General features: G+C 41.5%; 1 protein-coding gene across 1 annotated transcript; it reads left to right on the top strand.

Moving 5' to 3' along the window:
- The first annotated feature begins 7105 nt into the window (after window positions 1-7105).
- Window positions 7106-19111, top strand: LOC115374965 (ETS translocation variant 5-like). The gene is made up of 13 exons (XM_030074162.1): window positions 7106-7230; window positions 9371-9440; window positions 9658-9742; window positions 9901-9948; window positions 10386-10433; window positions 12061-12169; window positions 12623-12901; window positions 13560-13840; window positions 14096-14158; window positions 14261-14329; window positions 14644-14795; window positions 15948-16049; window positions 16615-19111. Exons 2-13 carry the CDS (start codon window positions 9393-9395, stop codon window positions 16846-16848), a joined length of 1518 nt encoding a protein of 505 aa, XP_029930022.1. The 5' UTR covers window positions 7106-7230; window positions 9371-9392; the 3' UTR covers window positions 16849-19111.
- The last annotated feature ends 687 nt before the right edge of the window (window positions 19112-19798 follow it).

Here is a 19798-nt window from a genome sequence, read left to right as displayed (position 1 = left end):
AAAAAGAAGAAGAAGAAGATGATGATTCTGGAATACTGTGTGATGGATGAACCTGGATTTGGTCAAATTTCTTGTTTTTAAGATCTTCCTTATTTGGTTTAGGACCCCCTGGAGGCCCCTCAAGGTCTCCTGGGGGTCCAGGAGGAGCTCCACTTTGAAAACCCACATCTTTGTAAAAAAATTTTTTGCTTGCTTGCTTGTTTGTTTTTACTGTGTGTTTACATAAATGCACAAATCTCTGAGGGAGTAACGATGAGAAAAGTCAGTGTGGCAAAAATTAAGTGTATCTTGAAATCCTGGTGTATGTAATGTTATTTAGCCCTCTGATTGCAGTGCAGAATGGAGAAATTAAACAATATTTGGAGACGTAAAGAGAGCAGGTGCAGGTCGACGTGGAGACATAGCTGCATCTGTCCTGGTGTTTTTTATTGGTTTGATATCAGGAGGTCACAGCCTGCTCGCTGACACAGGAGGTAATTAAGATCTTGTCTGAAAACAGGTACAGCAATAAGGCTCCTAAAACCCTGAGGGAGCATGAGCGACGCACCGCTACGTGACTGTGTGAATACACCTGCGCAGGAAGTGTGTGAGATAGCAGCGTTCCCGTGTGTGTGTTTGGCTCCGTGCCAGGAGGAAGTGTAAAGGCCAGTGTGTTGTGTCCACATGAGAGCGTGCACGTGACGTTCGAGCAAATCAGTAATCTGCCTGCTGAGCTCAGCTGGCAGGGTGAGCTGTGTCGTTATCACACACACGCGCACACACACACATCCGTTCTGCTGCTCCTTCACAACACCTCAGCCTGCCAAAACAACAAAAGAAAAAAATCAGCCACCTGAATGAGTCATGGCATCACTGAGGGCCGTTTCCAGCCTCAAGACGAAAACGCCTCGTAATCTGGAATAACGCTTTCACTCTCTGGACCCTGGAATATTCTAGACTAGTGGTTTTCACAGCAGGGCCCTTCAGGGTCCTCCACGGGGCCCTCAGCAAAGTTATGAATAGTTTAAGTGTTTGTGTGCATTTGTCTTTCAAAGTAATTTAAACACATAATAAAACAAAAATGATCAAAAAATAAATAAATCTGACAATAATACAAGAAAAGTACCAGAAGATGGGCTGTGATCTTTTCCATGCAGTTGGAAAAGGAGGGAAGAACACGCTGCAAACTGCGTTCTGCATTACAGAAAGTTACAAAGAAAGGACCCTGTAGATACAACTGACACATGGGGAAGAAGCACATAACATGATGGTTGTCTATGTGGTCCTCATTGCCCACACGTATTCCACATTTTTGCCAGTTGAGTCTAAATGGTCCTTCCTGCAGTTTTTTCCAGTGCAGCTTTTATTGTGAAATTTGGAAAATGACAAAAAAGTAGAACCAACAAAGTAGAAGCAGGTTCATCATATCATCTTTGCTGACTGAGCTTTTAATGTGAAAGGTTCCATAATTTCATTACTGATCATTTGTTCTCTGCAATGGTTCTGGGTTAAAATGTAGTGAAGTACAAACAAAAATGCACTTAAATTAAAGTAAAATTGCTGACTTAAAACAGTAAATGAGTAAGTAAATGTAATTAGTTACTTCCACCTGTGGATACTGGAGAGAAGCCATCCTCCTGCTCAGCAACAACACAGGAGTTGTTCTGTTTGTGCTAAAAAGCTTTAAACACAAACAAACAAAGGTGATTCACAGGAGAGAGAAACCTTTTCGCTGCTCCCTCTGACTTCACAGTTTTATAAAGAAAAAATCACAAAAACAGTCGCAGGAGAATCCACGCAGGAGAGAAACCACACCGCTGCAGCGCGAGGGGCACATTTTAGCAGGCATGGAGTGCAGCGCAACCTCTCCAGCCATCCATGCAGGCTCACTATTTAGCAAGCTCAAGTCACGGCTGCACAGCATCTATTCTGTTAATAACTGTTTATGATTGTTTACAGATGATTCATAAAGTTCATAATCCCTTTGTATGGAGACTCCTTTTTGATGTGGAATTAGCTTTTTTTATGTTGGTGCTTCTGTATTAAGTAGCTGCCAAGATTTGGGTTTTTATGCCTCATTTTCTAAATACATAATTAGGTGACAGTATAAATTGTAATTCTGTGTTTTTTCCATCCTCCCTCCACCTGCCTTGTCCTCCTCCACTCGTCTATGTATGTTTGTGATTTCTGTACGTAGGTTTGACTACTACTTCAAGAACTCCAGGCCCTTCAAGTACTTCAACCCAATTTACTACGATAAAGCTACTATTACTGCTGCTTCCAGTACTTCAAGGACATCCATCTCTTGTGCTACTACTTGAACTGCTGCTCAAGTACTTCAACTACTTTAAGACGACTGCAAATCCAATTACAGTACTGCAGTCCCTTATACTTTTAGTATGACTTCAAGTACTTCAAGCCCTTCAGCTACTACTTCAAAGTATTTCAGTCCCTTTTAATACTACTTTCACCCATTTTACTGCCACCACTACTTCCATGGCTATTTTAAGTACTGCAACTCCTTGTGCTACGACTTCCATTACTGCATTTCACCACCACTGCTACTACTACCACTACTTCTTCCAGTATTTTTTCAAATACTTTAGCCCCTTGTGTTACTACTTCCCACTGCTACCTCAAGTACTTCAACTGCTGCTGCTTTTACTTAAGCACTGCTTTAACTACTACTTGAACTACATCAAATACTGCTTCAAGTACATCAACTAACTAGTTTTTCATGACAAATGTGACTGAAAAATTATATTTAGAATTATTATTATTATTTTATTAATAATAATATTGAAAAGGTAAAGAAAAAAATGTAATTCCACCAAAGCAAACCCTCTAAAAATTTTTTTAAAAAAGTGAATTTTGTTGTACAGCAAGATAAAACCTTTCAAAATAAAAGCCCCATATAGTTTTAATTTTAAAAGACCATATTTTCAATATTGTGTTTTCAGGGTATCTGAAGCCCAGAAAGGGCTGGGCATTGATCGTCATTGATATAATCTATCTATCTATCTATCTATCTATCTATCTATCTATCTATCTATCTATCTATCTATCTATCTGTGTTGCAGATTGCCTTGGAGGATGCTACATCAATCATGAGAGACAACATGTCTGCTTGTTTTGTTTTTGTTTTTTTATTGATTTAATTACATAGTGATTTCTTTAGTTTAGGCTTACCTCTATAATTAGTGACATTGGCATGTAACTGTAATTGCCCAGAAAAAAGAATGTAGGCTATTTATTCCAACATACAGCCTTTATCCCCCACGGCAGATATCAGAGTGGTGAAAGGTCAGCCCTGACATGGAGCACGGCCTCCTACATACAAAACACAGATGAATAATGAATAATAAAAGATGAGACACGGGGGTGGAGGGGTTCTCTGAGCAGTTTTCTGAACAGTGCAGTTCAACAGTTCAGAAGCAGTTCAGTCAAAGCCAGGGTAAAAATTAGGATAACAACTATTTTTGTAATTTTTTACAGTGTAGATATTCAGTGTGACTTGAGAGCTCCCCGCTGTAAAAAGTTTAGCAGGTTGAAGTTTGAGCAGCTGACTGGTGCACAAACTGGCTGTTTGCTCTCGCTCTCTGTCTCTGTCTATGTCGATCACCTGAAGAGGTGGCATAAAAAAATTTCACACCTTTCACCCAGTGTTGACTTTTTACAGCGGGGAGGATTCAAGTCACACTGAATGACGGCACTGTAAAAAATTACAAAAACAACTCAGAACCCTAACTTTTTTGCCCTGACTTTGAACTGGTTCTGAACTGTGGACAGCCCCCCCAACACACACACACACACACACACACACACACACACACACACACACACACACACACACACACACACACACACACACACTCACTCACACACTCTCCACATTCATATTCACATTCACATGAGTATATATGTATGAATGTATTTTATTTTATACTTTATTTTACTGTTGTACCTTCTGTGTATCTACTTTCTTGTATATTTTAGTTACTCATGTATTTGTTTGAAATGTTGTGCACCTCATGTTGTTTGGTATGTTGTCTTGGCTCCATACACTGAAAAATTCAATAAAAAGATTTACACTGTATTATAAAGATCCCAGTTTCAGTGTTTTACCTCTTTGCTTTTCAGGTGTTTTTTATTTGAACGGCAGTGACTGATCAGTCCTTTAGAAACAAGACTAAAAGGGATTTTAGCAAATATGACAAGTGGGATTTGAACCCACAGCACACTGAACACATGGTGAGTGTTTCATCCTGTTGAACCACCACACAGCTGCTACTTCACAGGCAAATTCAATGAAATTCATCGACTTCTCTGCTTCCTGGAAAAGAGAAAGTCATCACGGAGCTGGATGAGATTTCACATCAGCTGTAGCTCAAGCACATAAACAGCTGCCTCTCATGCAGCAGGTTGGCAGTTCAAATCCCAAGGCTCTTGGCTGAATGTGGTTAAAGCCTTTTAGAAATGACATCATGAACAGGAAGTGAGCAACAGCTCCAAGGCATCACACATGAGTTTAATTAATCATTTGAAATCACAAATGAGCTGAGAGAAAAATCTCACCTCCAGTTCAGAGACAAACTCTCACTGTGATCTGTCTTTCTGTTATACAGACGATCCAAACTGTACATTCAGCACACACTGATTTATCAATTTTATAATATAATATAATATAATATAATAGTACAATATAATATAATATAATATAATAGTTGGGGGTGAGTGGGGGGGGCACATTTCCAACCCCCCACCACAACTTTGATATTGGCTCAAACTTGAAAAAGGGAGAAACCTGGTTAATAAAGGGTTAAACTGGGGTGGAGGGATGGTGGAGGGGTGTTGAAGAGGTTGGTGGGTGGGTGAGGGGTGGAGTGGAGGGGGTTTCTGAACAGGTTTCTGAACAGTGCACTTCAACAGTTCAGAACCAGTTCAGCAAAGACGGAAAAAGTGTCAGAATTTGCACAGTTTGGGGAATTTTTTACAGTGCAGATTAAAAAAAGTTTGACTGAAAGCTGTAAACATTTTTTATATAAAGAATGAAACTGCAGAGGGGGGATGGGGGGTGGAGGGTGGAGGTGGTGGGGTTTAGTTTTAAAAACTGTTCAGTTTGACACTTCAGAAGCCGTTCAGTAAGAACTTTTTTTGTAATTTTTTACAGTGCAGCTCCCCGCTGTAAAAAGTTTTTGCAGGTTGAAGTTTGAGCAGCTGACTGGTGCACAAACTGGCCGTTTGCACTCGCTCTCTTTGTCTCTGTCTATGTCGATCACCCAAAGAGGTGGCATAAAAAATTTTCACACCTTTCACCCAGTGTTCACTTTTTACAGCGGGGAGACTAAATGACTGCACTGTAAAAAAATTACAAAAACAAACAAACCAAAAAAAAACTCATAACAGTTTATAAAACTCTTCAGGACCCCCCCCCCACCCCCATCCCCCTCCCTGCTGCCACTCCCCCTCAACAGTTCAGAACCAGTTCAGTCAAAGTCAGTGCAAAAATGTTAGTTATGAGTTGTTTTTGTAATTTTTTACAGTGCAATTACCTGAGAGCTCCCCGCTGTAAAAAGTCAACACTGGGTGAAAGGTGTGAAGATTTTTTATGCCACCTCTTTGGGTGATCGACATAGACAGAGACAAAGAGAACGAGTGCAAATGGCCAGTTTGTGCACCAGTCAGATGCTCAAACTTCAACCTGCAGAAACTTTTTACAGCGGGGAGCTGCACTGTAAAAAATTAAAATAAATAAATAAATAAATAAATAGTTCTCACTGAACTGATTCTGAAGTGTCAAAATGAGCAGTTTTTAAAACTAACCCTTTAAAATTAACCCTTTATTAACCAGGTTTCTCCCTCCTTTTTCATTTTTTTCACTTTTTATGCGCTGATATTAAAGTTGTGGTGGGGGGTTGGAAATGTGCCCCCTCCAAACTATTATATTATATTGTATTGTATTGTATTGTATTGTACAAGGTGAGATTCTTCTCTCAGCTTGTTTGTGATTTCAAATGATTAATTAAACTCATGTGTGATGCTTTGAGCTGTTGCTCACTTCCTGTTCATGATGTCATTTCTAAAAGGCTTTAACCACATTCAGCCAAGAGCCTTGGGATTTGAACTGCCAACCTGCTGCATGAGAGGCAGCTGTTTATGTGCCTGAGCTATAGCTGACATGAAGTCTTTTTCCAGCTCTGTGACGACTTTCTCTTTTCCAGGAAGCAGAGAAATCGATGAATTTCATTGAATTTGCCTGTGAATCTGCTGCGTTGTGGTAGTTCAACAGGATAAAACATGCACCATGTGTTCAATGTGCTGTGGGTTCAAGTCCAATTTGTCATGTTTGTAAAATCTCTTTCAGTCTTGTTGCTGATCTGATCAGTTGCTGCCATTCAAATAAACAGAGCAACGATGAAAAGTGCTTCTTTAATAAAACACCTGAAAACGGTTTAAACACTGAAACTGGGATCTTTATAATACAGTGTAAATCTCTTTATTGAATTTTTCAGAGTGTATGGAGTCAAGACAACATACCAAACAACATTTCAGACAAATACACAAGTAACTAAAATAGATAAGAAAGTAGATACACATAAAGTAGTAAAATAAAATATAAAATAAAATACATTCATACACATATACTCCTGTGAATGTGAATATGGAGAGTGTGAGTGTGTGAGTGTGGGTTTAGATGCTGTTTAGATACATATTCATGTCCAAAGTAAGGGACTATTATAATATAATATATCATATAATATATAATATGACAATGCCTGCACATTCTCTCCATGTGTACACTGTTTAGTAGTTTAACTTTTGCAAAATGTATTTAAATCAGTTTGTTTACATAATTGCAACCTCAGTTTTTTTTTTTTTTTTTTTTATAGTTGTGTTGCGTGTTGAAGTTGTTTATAAGCGAACTCCTAGTGCAGTTAATAATTGAATATTTCATGCTAATATTTAACTCGATGTGGTCCCTTTAAAGCGGAGCTGCCGAGCCATGAATGAAACGCAGCCATTCATAAAAAACAAGGGGCGGGCCTTGCCGGGCAGCCTCGAAGCGGATTGGCTGGCGCTGTGAGTGGCGTCGGGCGACAGCCAATGGGGTTGCAGCTCGGGGGTCCGCTGATGCCCGAGGGAAAGCGGACCTCTCCATTGACAAAATCCACAGTCGAGTTTTATCAGCGGGGAATGTAGAGGAGCGGAGCCGCGTCTGTTCACCGCTGCCGAGAAACTTCACCTGCCAGCGTGAGTCCTGCTTTATTATTCACTGTGATACAGCCTACATGTGTGTGTTTGTGTTTTGAGTTGATTACTCACTGTATGCAATGATACAGCAAAGGAAGGTGGGGGGGATATTGCTTAAATGCGATCGCCATTTTATGAGAATGAAAGGCTACTCTTGACTATTCTGGCGTCCATTTTCCTTCGTTGTTTACGTCTTCATCTCTTTCGTCTTCATTCTTTCTCTAAGAATGAAATTTGTGAATGGTGAGCTGGAACAACCCCCCCTCCTCCTCCTCTCCCTCCTCCCCCCTCCCTCGTGAGGATCCGATTTCACTTCATTGAGAAAAACAAGCAGGCCCCACAGTCTCGAGACGCCGTTCTTATATTGTGGTGAAAACGTAATGCCGAACTCCGTTGAAAAAATATGCCTTATCTTACTTATCTGATTTCTAACACGTGCCTAGTGTGATATGATGTGAACCAATACATTTTCCGAATCAGCACGAGCCGCTTATGATATCGGCATAAATGCAATGCACCGAAAAAGCACTTCCGGCAATAAAATGTCAACTTTCAGAAGTGTATGCTCACTAACTTATTGCGTCAGGATGCACCTTTTCCGGCGGTGGAGCGCGGTGTACACTAACAGGAAAAACTGTTTTTTGTTTTTTTTTTTGTTCTTTGTTCTTTCTTTTTGAAATAAAGTGTCACGTCTGCTCGGTGCATGCAGACATGACTATATCCCCATAAGCAAGCCAGCATAAAAGTGACTTTTTTTAAAAATGGAGTTTGGTGAGCTTGGTGCTTGGAGGCCCAACAGGGGAAAACTTCACAACACAGCCACTTTTTTTTCGCCCCTTTCCTCTGACGTGAATGTCTTTATTTTCTGGCGCAGTGAAGAGAAGACATTTAGCTTCAGTGCTGCAGGCTGCAGGGCGCCTCAGCTGGATTATGTAACTTGAAATCAGTCTCAGGAGTCTAAAATGTGTTTTAATACCGTAGTTGCAGGGTCTTAAGTGTCTGTCACAGTGCACATGGTGGAACACTCAATCCCTCATTAGGAAGACAGCCACAAAACAGAGAGAGAAAATCACTTTCAGTCCTTTTTAAAACACTCAACATTCCTGGTTTGCATGTAAATCATAGATGTAAACCAGGGCTGAAACTCTATGCAAGGCTGATAAAGATAAAAAGTCACTGATTTAATCTTTATTCTGTAGTTATCATCAATACTGCACCGAGTTTGACGTGATCAAAGTCTTGATGGGGGTCAGTCATGAGTTTGGATCATGCTGGTGAAGGAGGGCATGCCCTGCAGCCCGTCCTCCTGTCACAGCTGACCAACAGAGCTTACATAAGGCCCCCACTGACAGCAGGGCTTTTACTGCCGCCGTAAACCCTGTCAGAGGAGCATGGGGGTCAGAAAAACACAAACACACAGGGAGACACATGAAAGGAGCGAGGGCTGGACGGAGGCAGAGGGCCCGGCCGTGCGGACGAGTCGCAGCAGGTTTCTGGATTTCACTCCTGCTCAGAAAGATCAAGGTTACACTGAGATTTGTGGGGAAATTCAAACATCAAACTGGCAACAAACAGCTGCTGGTGATGTTTGTTTTCTTTTTTCTTTTTTTTTGCTTTGGCCCAAATGTAGCCAACATGACATCATATCAAGGATTCAAGGGCTTTATTGTCAAAATGCAGAAACAAACAAGTTATATCAGTGTAATAAAATTCTCACTTTGCTGCATGTCTCTATTCTGGTGTCATAAATTACTGCATTTAAAATATATTAGACACTAACTTAATTAAAATAAAATAGAATAAAGAGGAAAAAGAAAAACAGCTCTCAAAAATAACACTTTAAGCACAAAACATTTACAAGTGGATTATGCCAATAATAATAATTGTAATTGTAATTACACGCAAAAATGGGCACCAGAATTTGTTCATTTTCATACTGTCCTAATCGTCTCGTGGGAGCTGTTTTGCTTTGGAAGTGGATGGAGAGATAGAATGGGTTTTTAACTTGCCCAGGCAGCTTTGAAGACACTGATATTTTGTGCTGATATGTATATCAACTTTCAGAAGCCCGTATCGTTTAATCCCTGGAGTAGGCAATCTGTTTTCTAACCCTCTCCGTCCCGTCTCTGCCACGTTACAGAGAGAGCGAAGACTCCTGCAACATGGACGGCTTTTACGACCAGCAAGTCCCCTTCCTTGTTCCGCCAAGAGTGAGTTGGAAATCTGCCTCGAAACACTGTTAAATTATTTCATGGATTAATAAACACTGATGTGATGTAATCAGTCCAGAAAACCGCAGGATCTTGCAAAAACCTCAACGATCACATCCCTGAAATGAGTGTTTCCAAAGTATTTTTCCTCCACTGTGTTACGTGCACCAAGGATTTAGTTTAGTCAATAATTTGTTTCTTAATCTGATTCTTGAAGCCTCACGTGGAGGAGCCGGAGAATAAATCTGCCGGTGACAGAAAGAGGAAATTTGTGGACACGGAGCTGGCTCAGGACACTGAAGGTATTACAATTTATGCACAGCTGAAAAATGTAAACAGTAAAACATTCAGGTGGATTGATTGATACAGACAGATACATACAGATGTGTTGATGCATCCTCCATTGCTCCTGTAAAGTAAAACAAAGAATCCGTTTGGTGTGGTGTTACTTGTTTTGCAGAGCTCTTTCAAGATCTCATCCAGCTCCAGGAGATATGGATTGCAGAAGGTGAGGCCTGCAGACATTAGGGAAGCGTAAATCATGTTAAAAGAGAAATCCACCTGAAAACACTGTTGAAGAAAATTACTTTTTTTTTTAGAGATGGACTTTGCATTTCTGAACCCAAGTTTTTATCATTTTATTCCTGTGGAAAAACTTGACCGGCAGTTAAACGACTAACTGAGGCAGACAGAAAAAAAAAATAGCCGCAACATAATTCTTGGGATGCATGAACACCAACATATATATATATATATATATAGATATATATATAGATATATATATATATAGATATAGATATATATATAGATATAGATATATGTATATATATATGTACACACAGCATTTTAAAGGGGTAATTCACCTGTTTTGAAAAAATGTGATATTATTTCAGCAGATTTTGATTAGAAGACACCTTTAATTTAACCCTTTCCCCCCTCTTGTAGCCCAGACTCCTGACGACGAGCAGTTTGTTCCAGATTTCCAGTCTAACTGTGAGTACCAGCTTCTCCTACAACATTTACGTTCTTGATTTATGCCTCCATTTCCCAAAGACAACCCCATTTCTAACACGAGAGCGTTGAAACAACACGTCGGAAACACTCGAGGTGTGACCGTAAAAACTGATATAGTTGGTTTACATCCGCTCTGCACAATTCTGAGCCAACCTGGTCTTGCGATCAGAAGTGACACGGACTCGCAAGTTGCTTGTTTACCGGACAGATTTATAGCATCTTGTCATCCTGCCAGGTTAGAGGTTTTAGCCCGCTGTCTTCATGTCCTACTCCTCCTTTTCCTCCGGTTATTATTATCATTTCACCGGCCATGTAAGGGGCAAACCTCACACAAGCTGGCAGTGGAACAATGCCAGCGAAATGATGGTGGTTGTATGGCCCAGGAAATTGGGTGGGTGGAAAGGAGGGAGGGTGAAATTACTTCCTGCCATGGGCCTAACTGTACCATAACAATGCCCATGTCACAGATAAGGGAGGAGGCGGGGAAATATTGGTATGTTTCGTGGTCTACTCGGGCCGCTCACAAAAGACATCTCTGTTTATTGCTGCCTGCGTGAAACGACTCTCAGTGGAGGGAATAAAGCCGTTTGCAAATCAGCGCCTGACAGAAACTGCATTGTGTGTTGAAACATGACCAATATTGTCTTATCGTCACGTTACGCCTCTGAAACGCTTTCGGAAAATGATATTTCTGCTGCATCGGACGGGCGAGAGGGAGCAGCAGGTCAAAGCACGCAACACAGATTTACAGCAGCATGCATGCTTTATAATTACTGTAAGGGAGCTGAAATACATTAGCATAAGGGCATAATGTTGAAAATAAAAGTGGAGGAGAGAAAGTTAGTGATTGCACTGCAGCTAAAGCCAGCATTACTAATCAGGAAACTGGAAGCAGCTGCTCATTGCTTTCTAGGAATTTCTTATTTTGCTCGATCATGGTGGTATTTATTAGTTAGGTGCTTAGGAGGATTTTTGTGTGTGTGCTTAGTGCATTAGAGTGTATACACACTAGCAGAAAAATTCAGGGATTTTCAACTCAAATTCCAGTTTGATCGGGCTTTACGTGTTTCTGATTATGCTTCATTTTACATAACCATACAGAAAAGTAAAAATATCTCAGCCCTTACATTCATGTTCACGAAGAGAGTCGCTCGCAGGGATGAGCTCCTCACTGATGATGGTTCACAGAGCTTGAATGGAGTAGACTGGACATTGTACTGTTTCCCTGGTACAGAATAAAATGGTGATTATAGTTTCTTGCTGTGGTGACGAGTCAGAGGGGCTGTAGTCTGCCACAGCTGGTTGAGAGCTGTGCAGACAGGTTGTGTCCAAATTCAAATTAAATCTGTCATTAACAAGGTATAAAAGTGTTTGAAACGGCTAATGATGTTAAATGACTTTTAGTTTTCACGACAAAACCTCTCGACTGGAAGTTTAATTTATTAGGAATCTAGCCCGGCTGCTGCTCTAACTGTGCTGTTTTGCTGATTTGAATGGGAAAGACCGTTCTCCTCCATTCAGCTTCTGTGGTATGACCTCATATTAAGGCGACTACTTGCATCTCGCTGTTTTGCTGAAACAAAATGATCACTGTGTGTGTTTGCAGTGATGTGTCACGGACCGTCTGTCAGCAAAGTGAAGCGAGAGGCCAGTCCGTCCAAGAACCCGTCTCCATGCAGGACGCCGTACCCTGACAAGTGCCTTTATAATTCCAGGTATGTATCTGGCCAGCCAGTTACAAAAGGCCTTCCTCCTTTTCTTGCCAGTGTCTTTAAATCAATTGTCAGCCACTTGTCCACCCTGACAGGAGTAAAATTTTGGAGGAAACACTGAGACTTGGAATTTTTTTGAATGAAAATTTTGGGGGTAAAAGTTAAAGATCGAATACTGCCACAGAAAGTACAGTTCTCAACATTGGCCTTAAAAGGACCATACCAGTGATTTTGAATGTTTGGCCCATTTGGTACAATTTGCAACAAGCCATTTTGCAAACCCTCTAAAAATTTCACAACATAAAATCAAAATTAGCGGAAATGTAAAGTTTATACATTAGATATTCACTGGTATCATCTTTTAAAGGCCCATCAGTAAAACCTTGCTTGAATTCTACTTTTTCTTTGCTACACAGTTTCTCCAGTTTCATCCTCTTGCCTGTTCTCTGTACCCAGTGCCTACGACAGTGAGCCAGCTGGGATCAAACCTCCAACTGCAGCCTCCACACCGACATTACCCTGCGGCTCCGCCCGCCCCGCGGGACCTCAGCACCTACAGAGGCGGCTGCCGCACTGTGCGCCCCAGCTGACCAGCACCTGCCCCCCCAGCCACGCCGTTTCCCTCAGCCCAAACGCAAACCATCACATCCTTCCACAGGCCAGTCAAAGCCAGCATTTTGCGGTGCCACGCCCCCCCGCCCGCTGCTCGAATGGCTCCTTCAGCACAGAACAGAGGTGAGTCGGGGTTCCCCAGGCGGGCTTCAGGGGACACATAACCATCCTACATTCTGTCCTGTGAGAAAGACGTGGATTCGAGTTCCTGCTGGAAAATTATTATTATTTTTTCAGTCCATCATCCATCAGCAGAGTTCGTCAGCTCCAATGTAAACAGCTGGCAGAATGCAATTTCAGATGAAACGGTCAATGCAAAATCAGTTAATTCAACATATAATTTACAGCACTCACATCCATACTAAATGGCACAAAGTATCCTATATACACAACTTTTTTCTTAATTAGATCATTTGATCAAGACTCTGGTTTATTTTTCTCAGTGCCAAATAACTTTTGAGATGTTATAAGCTATTTTGTCTCAGGAAAAGTTTTTATATACTTAGATGTTTTGTTTATGCTGACAATAAAAAAGGGAAAAAACTATAATCACTATTTTTCTGAAAGGTAGACCAATATGTGGGGCTGATACTGGTCTTTTATATTGGATGTAGTCTGCCTTGCAAGTGCTGTTTCAAAGGGTTTTTTCACCTTTCGCCACTAGTGAAATTCAGTTTAAGGTTTTGGTTTTTTTTTTTTTTTTTTGGGGGACAAAGTGTTAAATTTAAAGATGAAAAACGAAAAAATCCAACACTTTCCTTGCTGTTCCCTCACATGTCAGGTTTCAGCGGCAGCTGTCGGAGCCCTGCTTGTCATTCCTCCCTCGTGAGAATACGGCCAGGACACAGTACACCCCCTCGACGTGCGACAGCCGACCCCTGTACCAGCGCCACCTTTCAGAGCCCCTGGTGCCCCGCCCGCCCATGGGCTTCAAGCAGGAGCTGGTGGACCCTCGCTACCCAGAGCAGGGGGTCCCTGCTCATGTCCCTCCCCCGGCCCAAACCACCACCTTCCATCCTCTGTCCATCAAGCAAGAGCCAAGAGACTTTGGCTTTGACTCAGGTTTGTCCATTATTTGCTACATTTACATGTGACTTCTCCAGTGCCAATATGTCTGAGAGGATTGTGGACAGTTTCTTGGCCATTTCTGGCGTTCAAAGCTCACATTCTGGCCCATACTGTTTTACAACAAATCTCTCCTCTCACTGGAGTTTTAAAACAACTTTGATCAGTTTGTTATTCCAGTAAGATTGGTGAACTATGATACAAATGGATCCAGATTTCTAAATCTGTGAATGTTTGCTTTGTGTCTTACAGAGGTACAAACCTGCCAGGCGTCATTTGGGAAGTCGTCAGTTTTCTACCAGAAAAACAATGACGGTAGGTGTGCATTTGTTTTTTAATGTTTTCGTGGCTGTGCATGAGCCAGCAGAGTTTCTCATTAAGATTTCTAATTTAAAAGTTTTTTTTTTGACCTGGCAGGGTTTGTTCAAGACGGAGAGCCACACTTGTACTATGACGACACCTGCGTCGTACCAGAGAGACTGGAAGGTAATTTACGTTTAGAGCCTTGTATTTTGCAAATGAGAGATTTAACTTACAACAGAATGTTATTTGAAATCTGGTGCTGATATTCAATATATTTAATTAAGACCACTGTTGGGACAAACAAATCCTAAAGTAGCTGGTGTTTCCATTGGAGTTTTACTCTTTTATAGGATGAATATTGTGACAAAGCATCAGCAGCTGCCACCATACAAAATTGCAATGGGGTCTTCAAATCCCAACCCCATGTTGGTGGAGGCTTGCTGTGGAGAAGTTATTGTTTGTTTATTGACCATCACTGGGTACGTGACTGCTTGCAGGTAAAGTGAAGCAGGAGGGTCTGCCTTACCAGCGCCGCGGCTCCCTGCAGCTCTGGCAGTTCCTGGTCACTCTGCTCGACAACCCGGCCAACGGACACTTCATCACATGGACCGGACGCAACATGGAGTTCAAACTGGTGGAGCCTGAGGAGGTCAGTCATCGTCATCACAGCTCACAGGGGTGCTAAAACTCAGGTTCGACCTAAATACTGGAAACAAATTAGCCTCCATGGATCTCATCTCCATCTAAGCATTCCCAAAGTACCAGGAATGGAACGGGGATTTGAGAAAACATAATTTGGCCATTAACTCTAATTAGTCTGGGCAGCTTGTGTTCTTGTGTTAAAGTCTTGGGGGTCTGTCTTCTGTTGCAGCTGTTCAATATAAGCACAAACATTATTTTGGCCCAGACACTGACACACAAAAGCACAATTTAATTTATTTTCCCACTATCTCTTATAAGCAAAGATACTGAATATCTCAATTCATGTTCAATTTTCCAATCCAGTCTTTGGGTTAGAGATGCACCCATACCAATACTGGTATCACACAGATCGGACATCAGATTTGACAATTGACTATATTGCTTCCTGGAGTAATATCTATAATATTTCTGTAGTTAATCTACCACTACTGCCTCTACAACAGACTGTTAGCCAGGCTGACAGTCTGTAGCAAGTGAACGCAGAGGTTTTTTTCCAGTGCCTTCCCGGATGCATTGTGCTGATTGCAGTAAAGCGCCACAACAACACGTTTTGTGTGGTTTACTACAGCTTCATGTAACTTTACACATAATACCAATAACAAAAACAACTATAATAATAACAATCAAGAAAAAGGAGCTCTGGTATCGGATCGGTACTCGGGATTGGCTGATACCCAAAGCCCAGAAATTGCAATCGAATCAGAACTGGAAAAAAGTGGATGGGTGCATCCTTACTTTGGGTGCAGTCATCCAGAGCAAAGCTGAATTACAGGTGCATGCTATTTAAAGGCAATGCTTGGGCAGAAGACATGAAAAGGAGAAAACACGGTGGTCTGGTTTTTCCATCATTCCAATGAGGAAAAAAGAAGGAAAGGTTTTGAATAAATCTCTCCAAACGTGAAGGCCCAAAATCCCCAGTGTGAGCACTAAATAGTCCAGGTTTGAATAGGAGCCAGCTCTCAGTCCAAAGTACCTGCATCTGATGAGAACCGCACTGAGCAGGAAAGGAAAGCAGCTCAGCTTAGTATAAAATACAGCTGGATGCTTTAACCCCAATTTCCAGAGAACTTGCTGACGACTTCTCTTTCATCGTTTCCAGGTGGCTCGGCGCTGGGGAATCCAGAAGAACCGACCGGCCATGAACTACGACAAGCTCAGTCGCTCACTGCGATACTACTATGAAAAGGGCATAATGCAGAAGGTAAAGGCACGTGGTCATTTCCCAGTTCTCCTTTCCCTTCTTCTTATCTGTATGCAAACATTTGGAAAGCAGCAATCGAGTAAGGATGTTTTGATGGAGGGACAAGTTTGATTGTTTAATAAATTGCTTGTCTATGATCAGTTAAGGTTGGAAATACACGAATATAGTTTTTTCCGTTATTAAAAGTCAGATCTGATCCAGTCAGCATCATCTACCTGGGATATGATGCAAATTGATTGATTACATAGTGACTATAGAATTGATCAACGCTGCTTCAGTTGTCAACTGGAAGACCTGAACTGGCCCGAAAACAATATTTTGGTATGAAAAATATGTATTGTTGCAGTTATCTATTACTGTTATTATTGGTTTCAAAGGTGCATTTTAGTGTCCCTTGAAGTGGTAGTTCAGAGTCTTTTCCATAGAGTCGTATCTGAGGATTAGAAAACAGCGGCGAATACTCTGTGTGAAGGGCTTGACAGATCAAACTTCAAGGATCTGTTCCACAATATCCGATGTCCCTTGTTAACATCGTCCCCTCTACTCTGATTGGTTCCACTTGCAGGTAGCTGGAGAAAGGTATGTCTACAAGTTTGTGTGTGACCCCGAGGCGCTGTTCTCAATGGCTTTCCCGGACAACCAGAGGCCGAGCCTGAAGGCAGACCCTGACGCCGTCCTGCCCGCTGGCGAAGAGGACGGACTCCCTGCAGCGAACTACGATGAGGGGGGGGCTTATTTGGCCGACGGAGGGGAGCAATGCGTCCAGGGACTGGCTTTCCCGGACAGCTACCCGTTTTAACCCGGCAGCCTTGGGGTTCGGATTGTACATGACAAGTATTAATCAGGAGGAGCCCAAAACTGCTGAGCATTGTTGGAGATCTCCAAAACGTATACCCTTATGTAACAAGTTAACGTAATAATCCCTAACATTTTCATATAAATACATTTTCCTTCTGCCACGCGCTTCTGCCGAATGACACAACACAACAGCAAATCGACCTATAGTTCTTGGGAGAAACCCTGTAGCCCACAGGAAGTGAGATTTTTCATGTTTCTGGTTTATCTGAATGTCCAATCATGGTTGACTGACAAGTGATCTTTGGGTAGTGCAATGGCAAAACACCACAGCAATGAGAACTTAACACCAAAGATGGAAGCAAAATGAATAAATATGATTTTAAGGATTGGCACTGTCAGCACAGATTTGGTTTGGTCGGTAACTCGGCTGTCTGCTGCCCAGGCAAGCACAGACCACGCAGTTTGAGACTAGGAAGGGAGTCCCAACCAGCATGAATGAAACCCAACATACACACACCTTCCCACACCTCTGGTAACAAGGTTTGGTCTTTGACCTCACCTGCGAGCTCTATTTTGCCATGGGTGACATGAGCGTGCCGAGTCTTTCGTCAAGCTCTGCCCTCCGTTTTGTACCTTTGAACTCTCTGCTGGCGTTTATGGGTTCGTGAACTGAATGAACTCCTGGACAGTCAGCTGAGCCCAGTTTCACCGCGAGAGATTAGAATTCATGCTGTCACTGCAGAGGGCTGTGATCCCTTTTTTGAACGCCCTTGCAGCTTGTAAACCTGCAGACTCGGGGCTCAAGCAAACACAAAGCCTCTGCTCAAGGACGACTTCTTGTACCCAAAGCCTATGTTTCATAGCAGGTTCCACATTTTACTCTTCTTCAACAGCAAGAAGAGCAATCACTCTGCATTGTTATGTAACATTCGTTGGACAATTTTACATCTTGCCTTCTGTTACTGGTGATACTCACAGCTGAGTTTTGTGTTGTGAAAATCACCGCGGTGTTTAACAAAGCACGAGCACACAACCAGCCCTGTGCCTCCTCTGCAGTATGGGCATTACCCGGCTCAACACCCTTCAGATCGCTGTAGTTTTACGGTCACATTTGTAAACTTTAAGGGTAACTCAACACTAAATCACAAATGCCAGAAAACCTCTGCTGTACTGCCCTCTAGGGGTTGAAACATGAAACTTTCAGGCATGTTACACCACCAATCAGTGGGGTGACACAGTGGCAACAGGTATTTATAGCAGCTGTCGGTGGCAAAATACCTGCGGCCACGTCTGAAACTCAAATTTTCAACCACTAGATGGCAGTGCAGCAGAAGTTTTCCACTGGTGTTGAGTCACTCTTTAAATGCAGCTTCGAACTTAGTAACCGATGTTTGCTGTGGTTCCTACACATTTTAAATATCGAAATTCTTGTCTCAACTTGTTTGTGCAATTTCTAGGAATTACCAAAACACCTTGCCGTTCACTCTTGGACGCAAAATCGACGAAGGGCATGTTTTACTCGTTGACGAGGTGTCCTAAAAGGCCGTTTCACACATTTTGTCCTCCCCTCTGATCTCAGCTTCCTGTACTTTCTGAACTCTGGGATCTGTATTCCACACCAAAAAATCTTCCCAAGCCATGGCACTCCTCTACTGACGACTTCAAAATAAATTGATGTATTTTATTTTTTTGTAAAGTATTGCTTGAAAGGGATAAACACCTGCATTTTCCAGACGCTTTGGTCTTTCTATAATGATGTATATTGAAATGTTTTTGTGTACCTTTGTTTTCTTTTGTTTTTCAAAGCTAATATTTTTTGGTGCAAAATATGGACCTGCAAGTTTTTTCCTATGACCGTTTTATGACAAAGATACCGCTCCTGTTTTATCTCCGATTCTGTAATACTGCCACTGTTAAGCTAAAGGGTCGACTTGACCCTGTCTTGCATGGACTTTCTACAAATTGCTGTACCAATCATTGTATCAAGATATGTTTTCTGCTTTTTTGTATAGTTTGTTATTGGCTTCAGTGGCTGGAAAATGTCTAAAATTATATATGAATATATTTTTGCAAACGGCTGCATTTGCTCAACATTGTATAAGCTGCACAGTTTGACCTGCTAATGTACTGCGTTGTCAAGTTCAGCCAATTTTGATAAGGATGACTGGCACTGATATGACTCCCCTCATATGTGTATATATATATAATGTGTGCCTTCTGTTTTCAGTTGATCTCTGCTGGATACAATAAACTACTTTACAATCTTTGCTTTCTTTTTAACTTATTATTAAAAACATAATTTCCATTTTGCGTGTGGTGACGTTAATGTTAAATAGGCATTTGTGTTTATTTATGAGAAGAATTTCTGATGTAACTGAAAGGCCTGGCAGCAACCTGTTTCTAGATGGATTCATCCTGATAAGATTTGGGGCTTTTATCAAATACCTGATATCTGTCAATTCACATCATACACCTGTCAGTGCAGTGCAGTTATTGATTACATATTTGTTGTAGAATTGATCAGTACTACCAATTCTGGCTGTTTTGACAGATTGATTATCATTTGTTTCGATGCAACATCGTTGAAATGCTATTTCAGGGGCATTTACATGACAATTAACAACATTTGAAACATACTGGTCAAGCACGTACAGTATTATTTACATTAAATAAATGACTAATCAATTAGAAATCTCTTTCAATTAGCTAAATGAGAGCAGCTCGAATTCAGGGGCAAGAGTAATGAATCTGCAGAGTATTTGGTGTAACACAAGAATTGCAAGCTACTCCCACACGAATTCTGACCAAAAAAATAAATAAATATGCAAGCATTTCTGATTCCGATTTTAAAAAATAAAAGGTAAATAGTAAAGAGTAAATTATTACATCGTGCCTCAAAGTTTCAGCCCGTGGAAAAGCAGAGCAGTGATTTTCTGTCCAGTGACTCTCAC

The sequence above is a fragment of the Myripristis murdjan genome, chromosome 2 (genome assembly GCF_902150065.1).
Source record: "Myripristis murdjan chromosome 2, fMyrMur1.1, whole genome shotgun sequence".
NCBI lineage: Eukaryota > Metazoa > Chordata > Actinopteri > Holocentriformes > Holocentridae > Myripristis > Myripristis murdjan.
Note: the sequence above shows the minus strand (reverse complement) of the source record. Positions and strands in the feature narration are given on the sequence as shown.

Excerpts from the sequence above, each read along its gene's own strand:
- LOC115374965 (XM_030074162.1), top strand. The coding sequence starts at position 9,393 with ATGGACGGCTTTTACGACCAGCAAGTCCCCTTCCTTGTTCCGCCAAGA. Across the intron at positions 14,796-15,947 it reads AACTGGTGGAGCCTGAGGAG|GTGGCTCGGCGCTGGGGAAT; the intron begins GTCAGTCATCGT and ends CATCGTTTCCAG. Across the intron at positions 16,050-16,614 it reads AAAAGGGCATAATGCAGAAG|GTAGCTGGAGAAAGGTATGT; the intron begins GTAAAGGCACGT and ends TTCCACTTGCAG.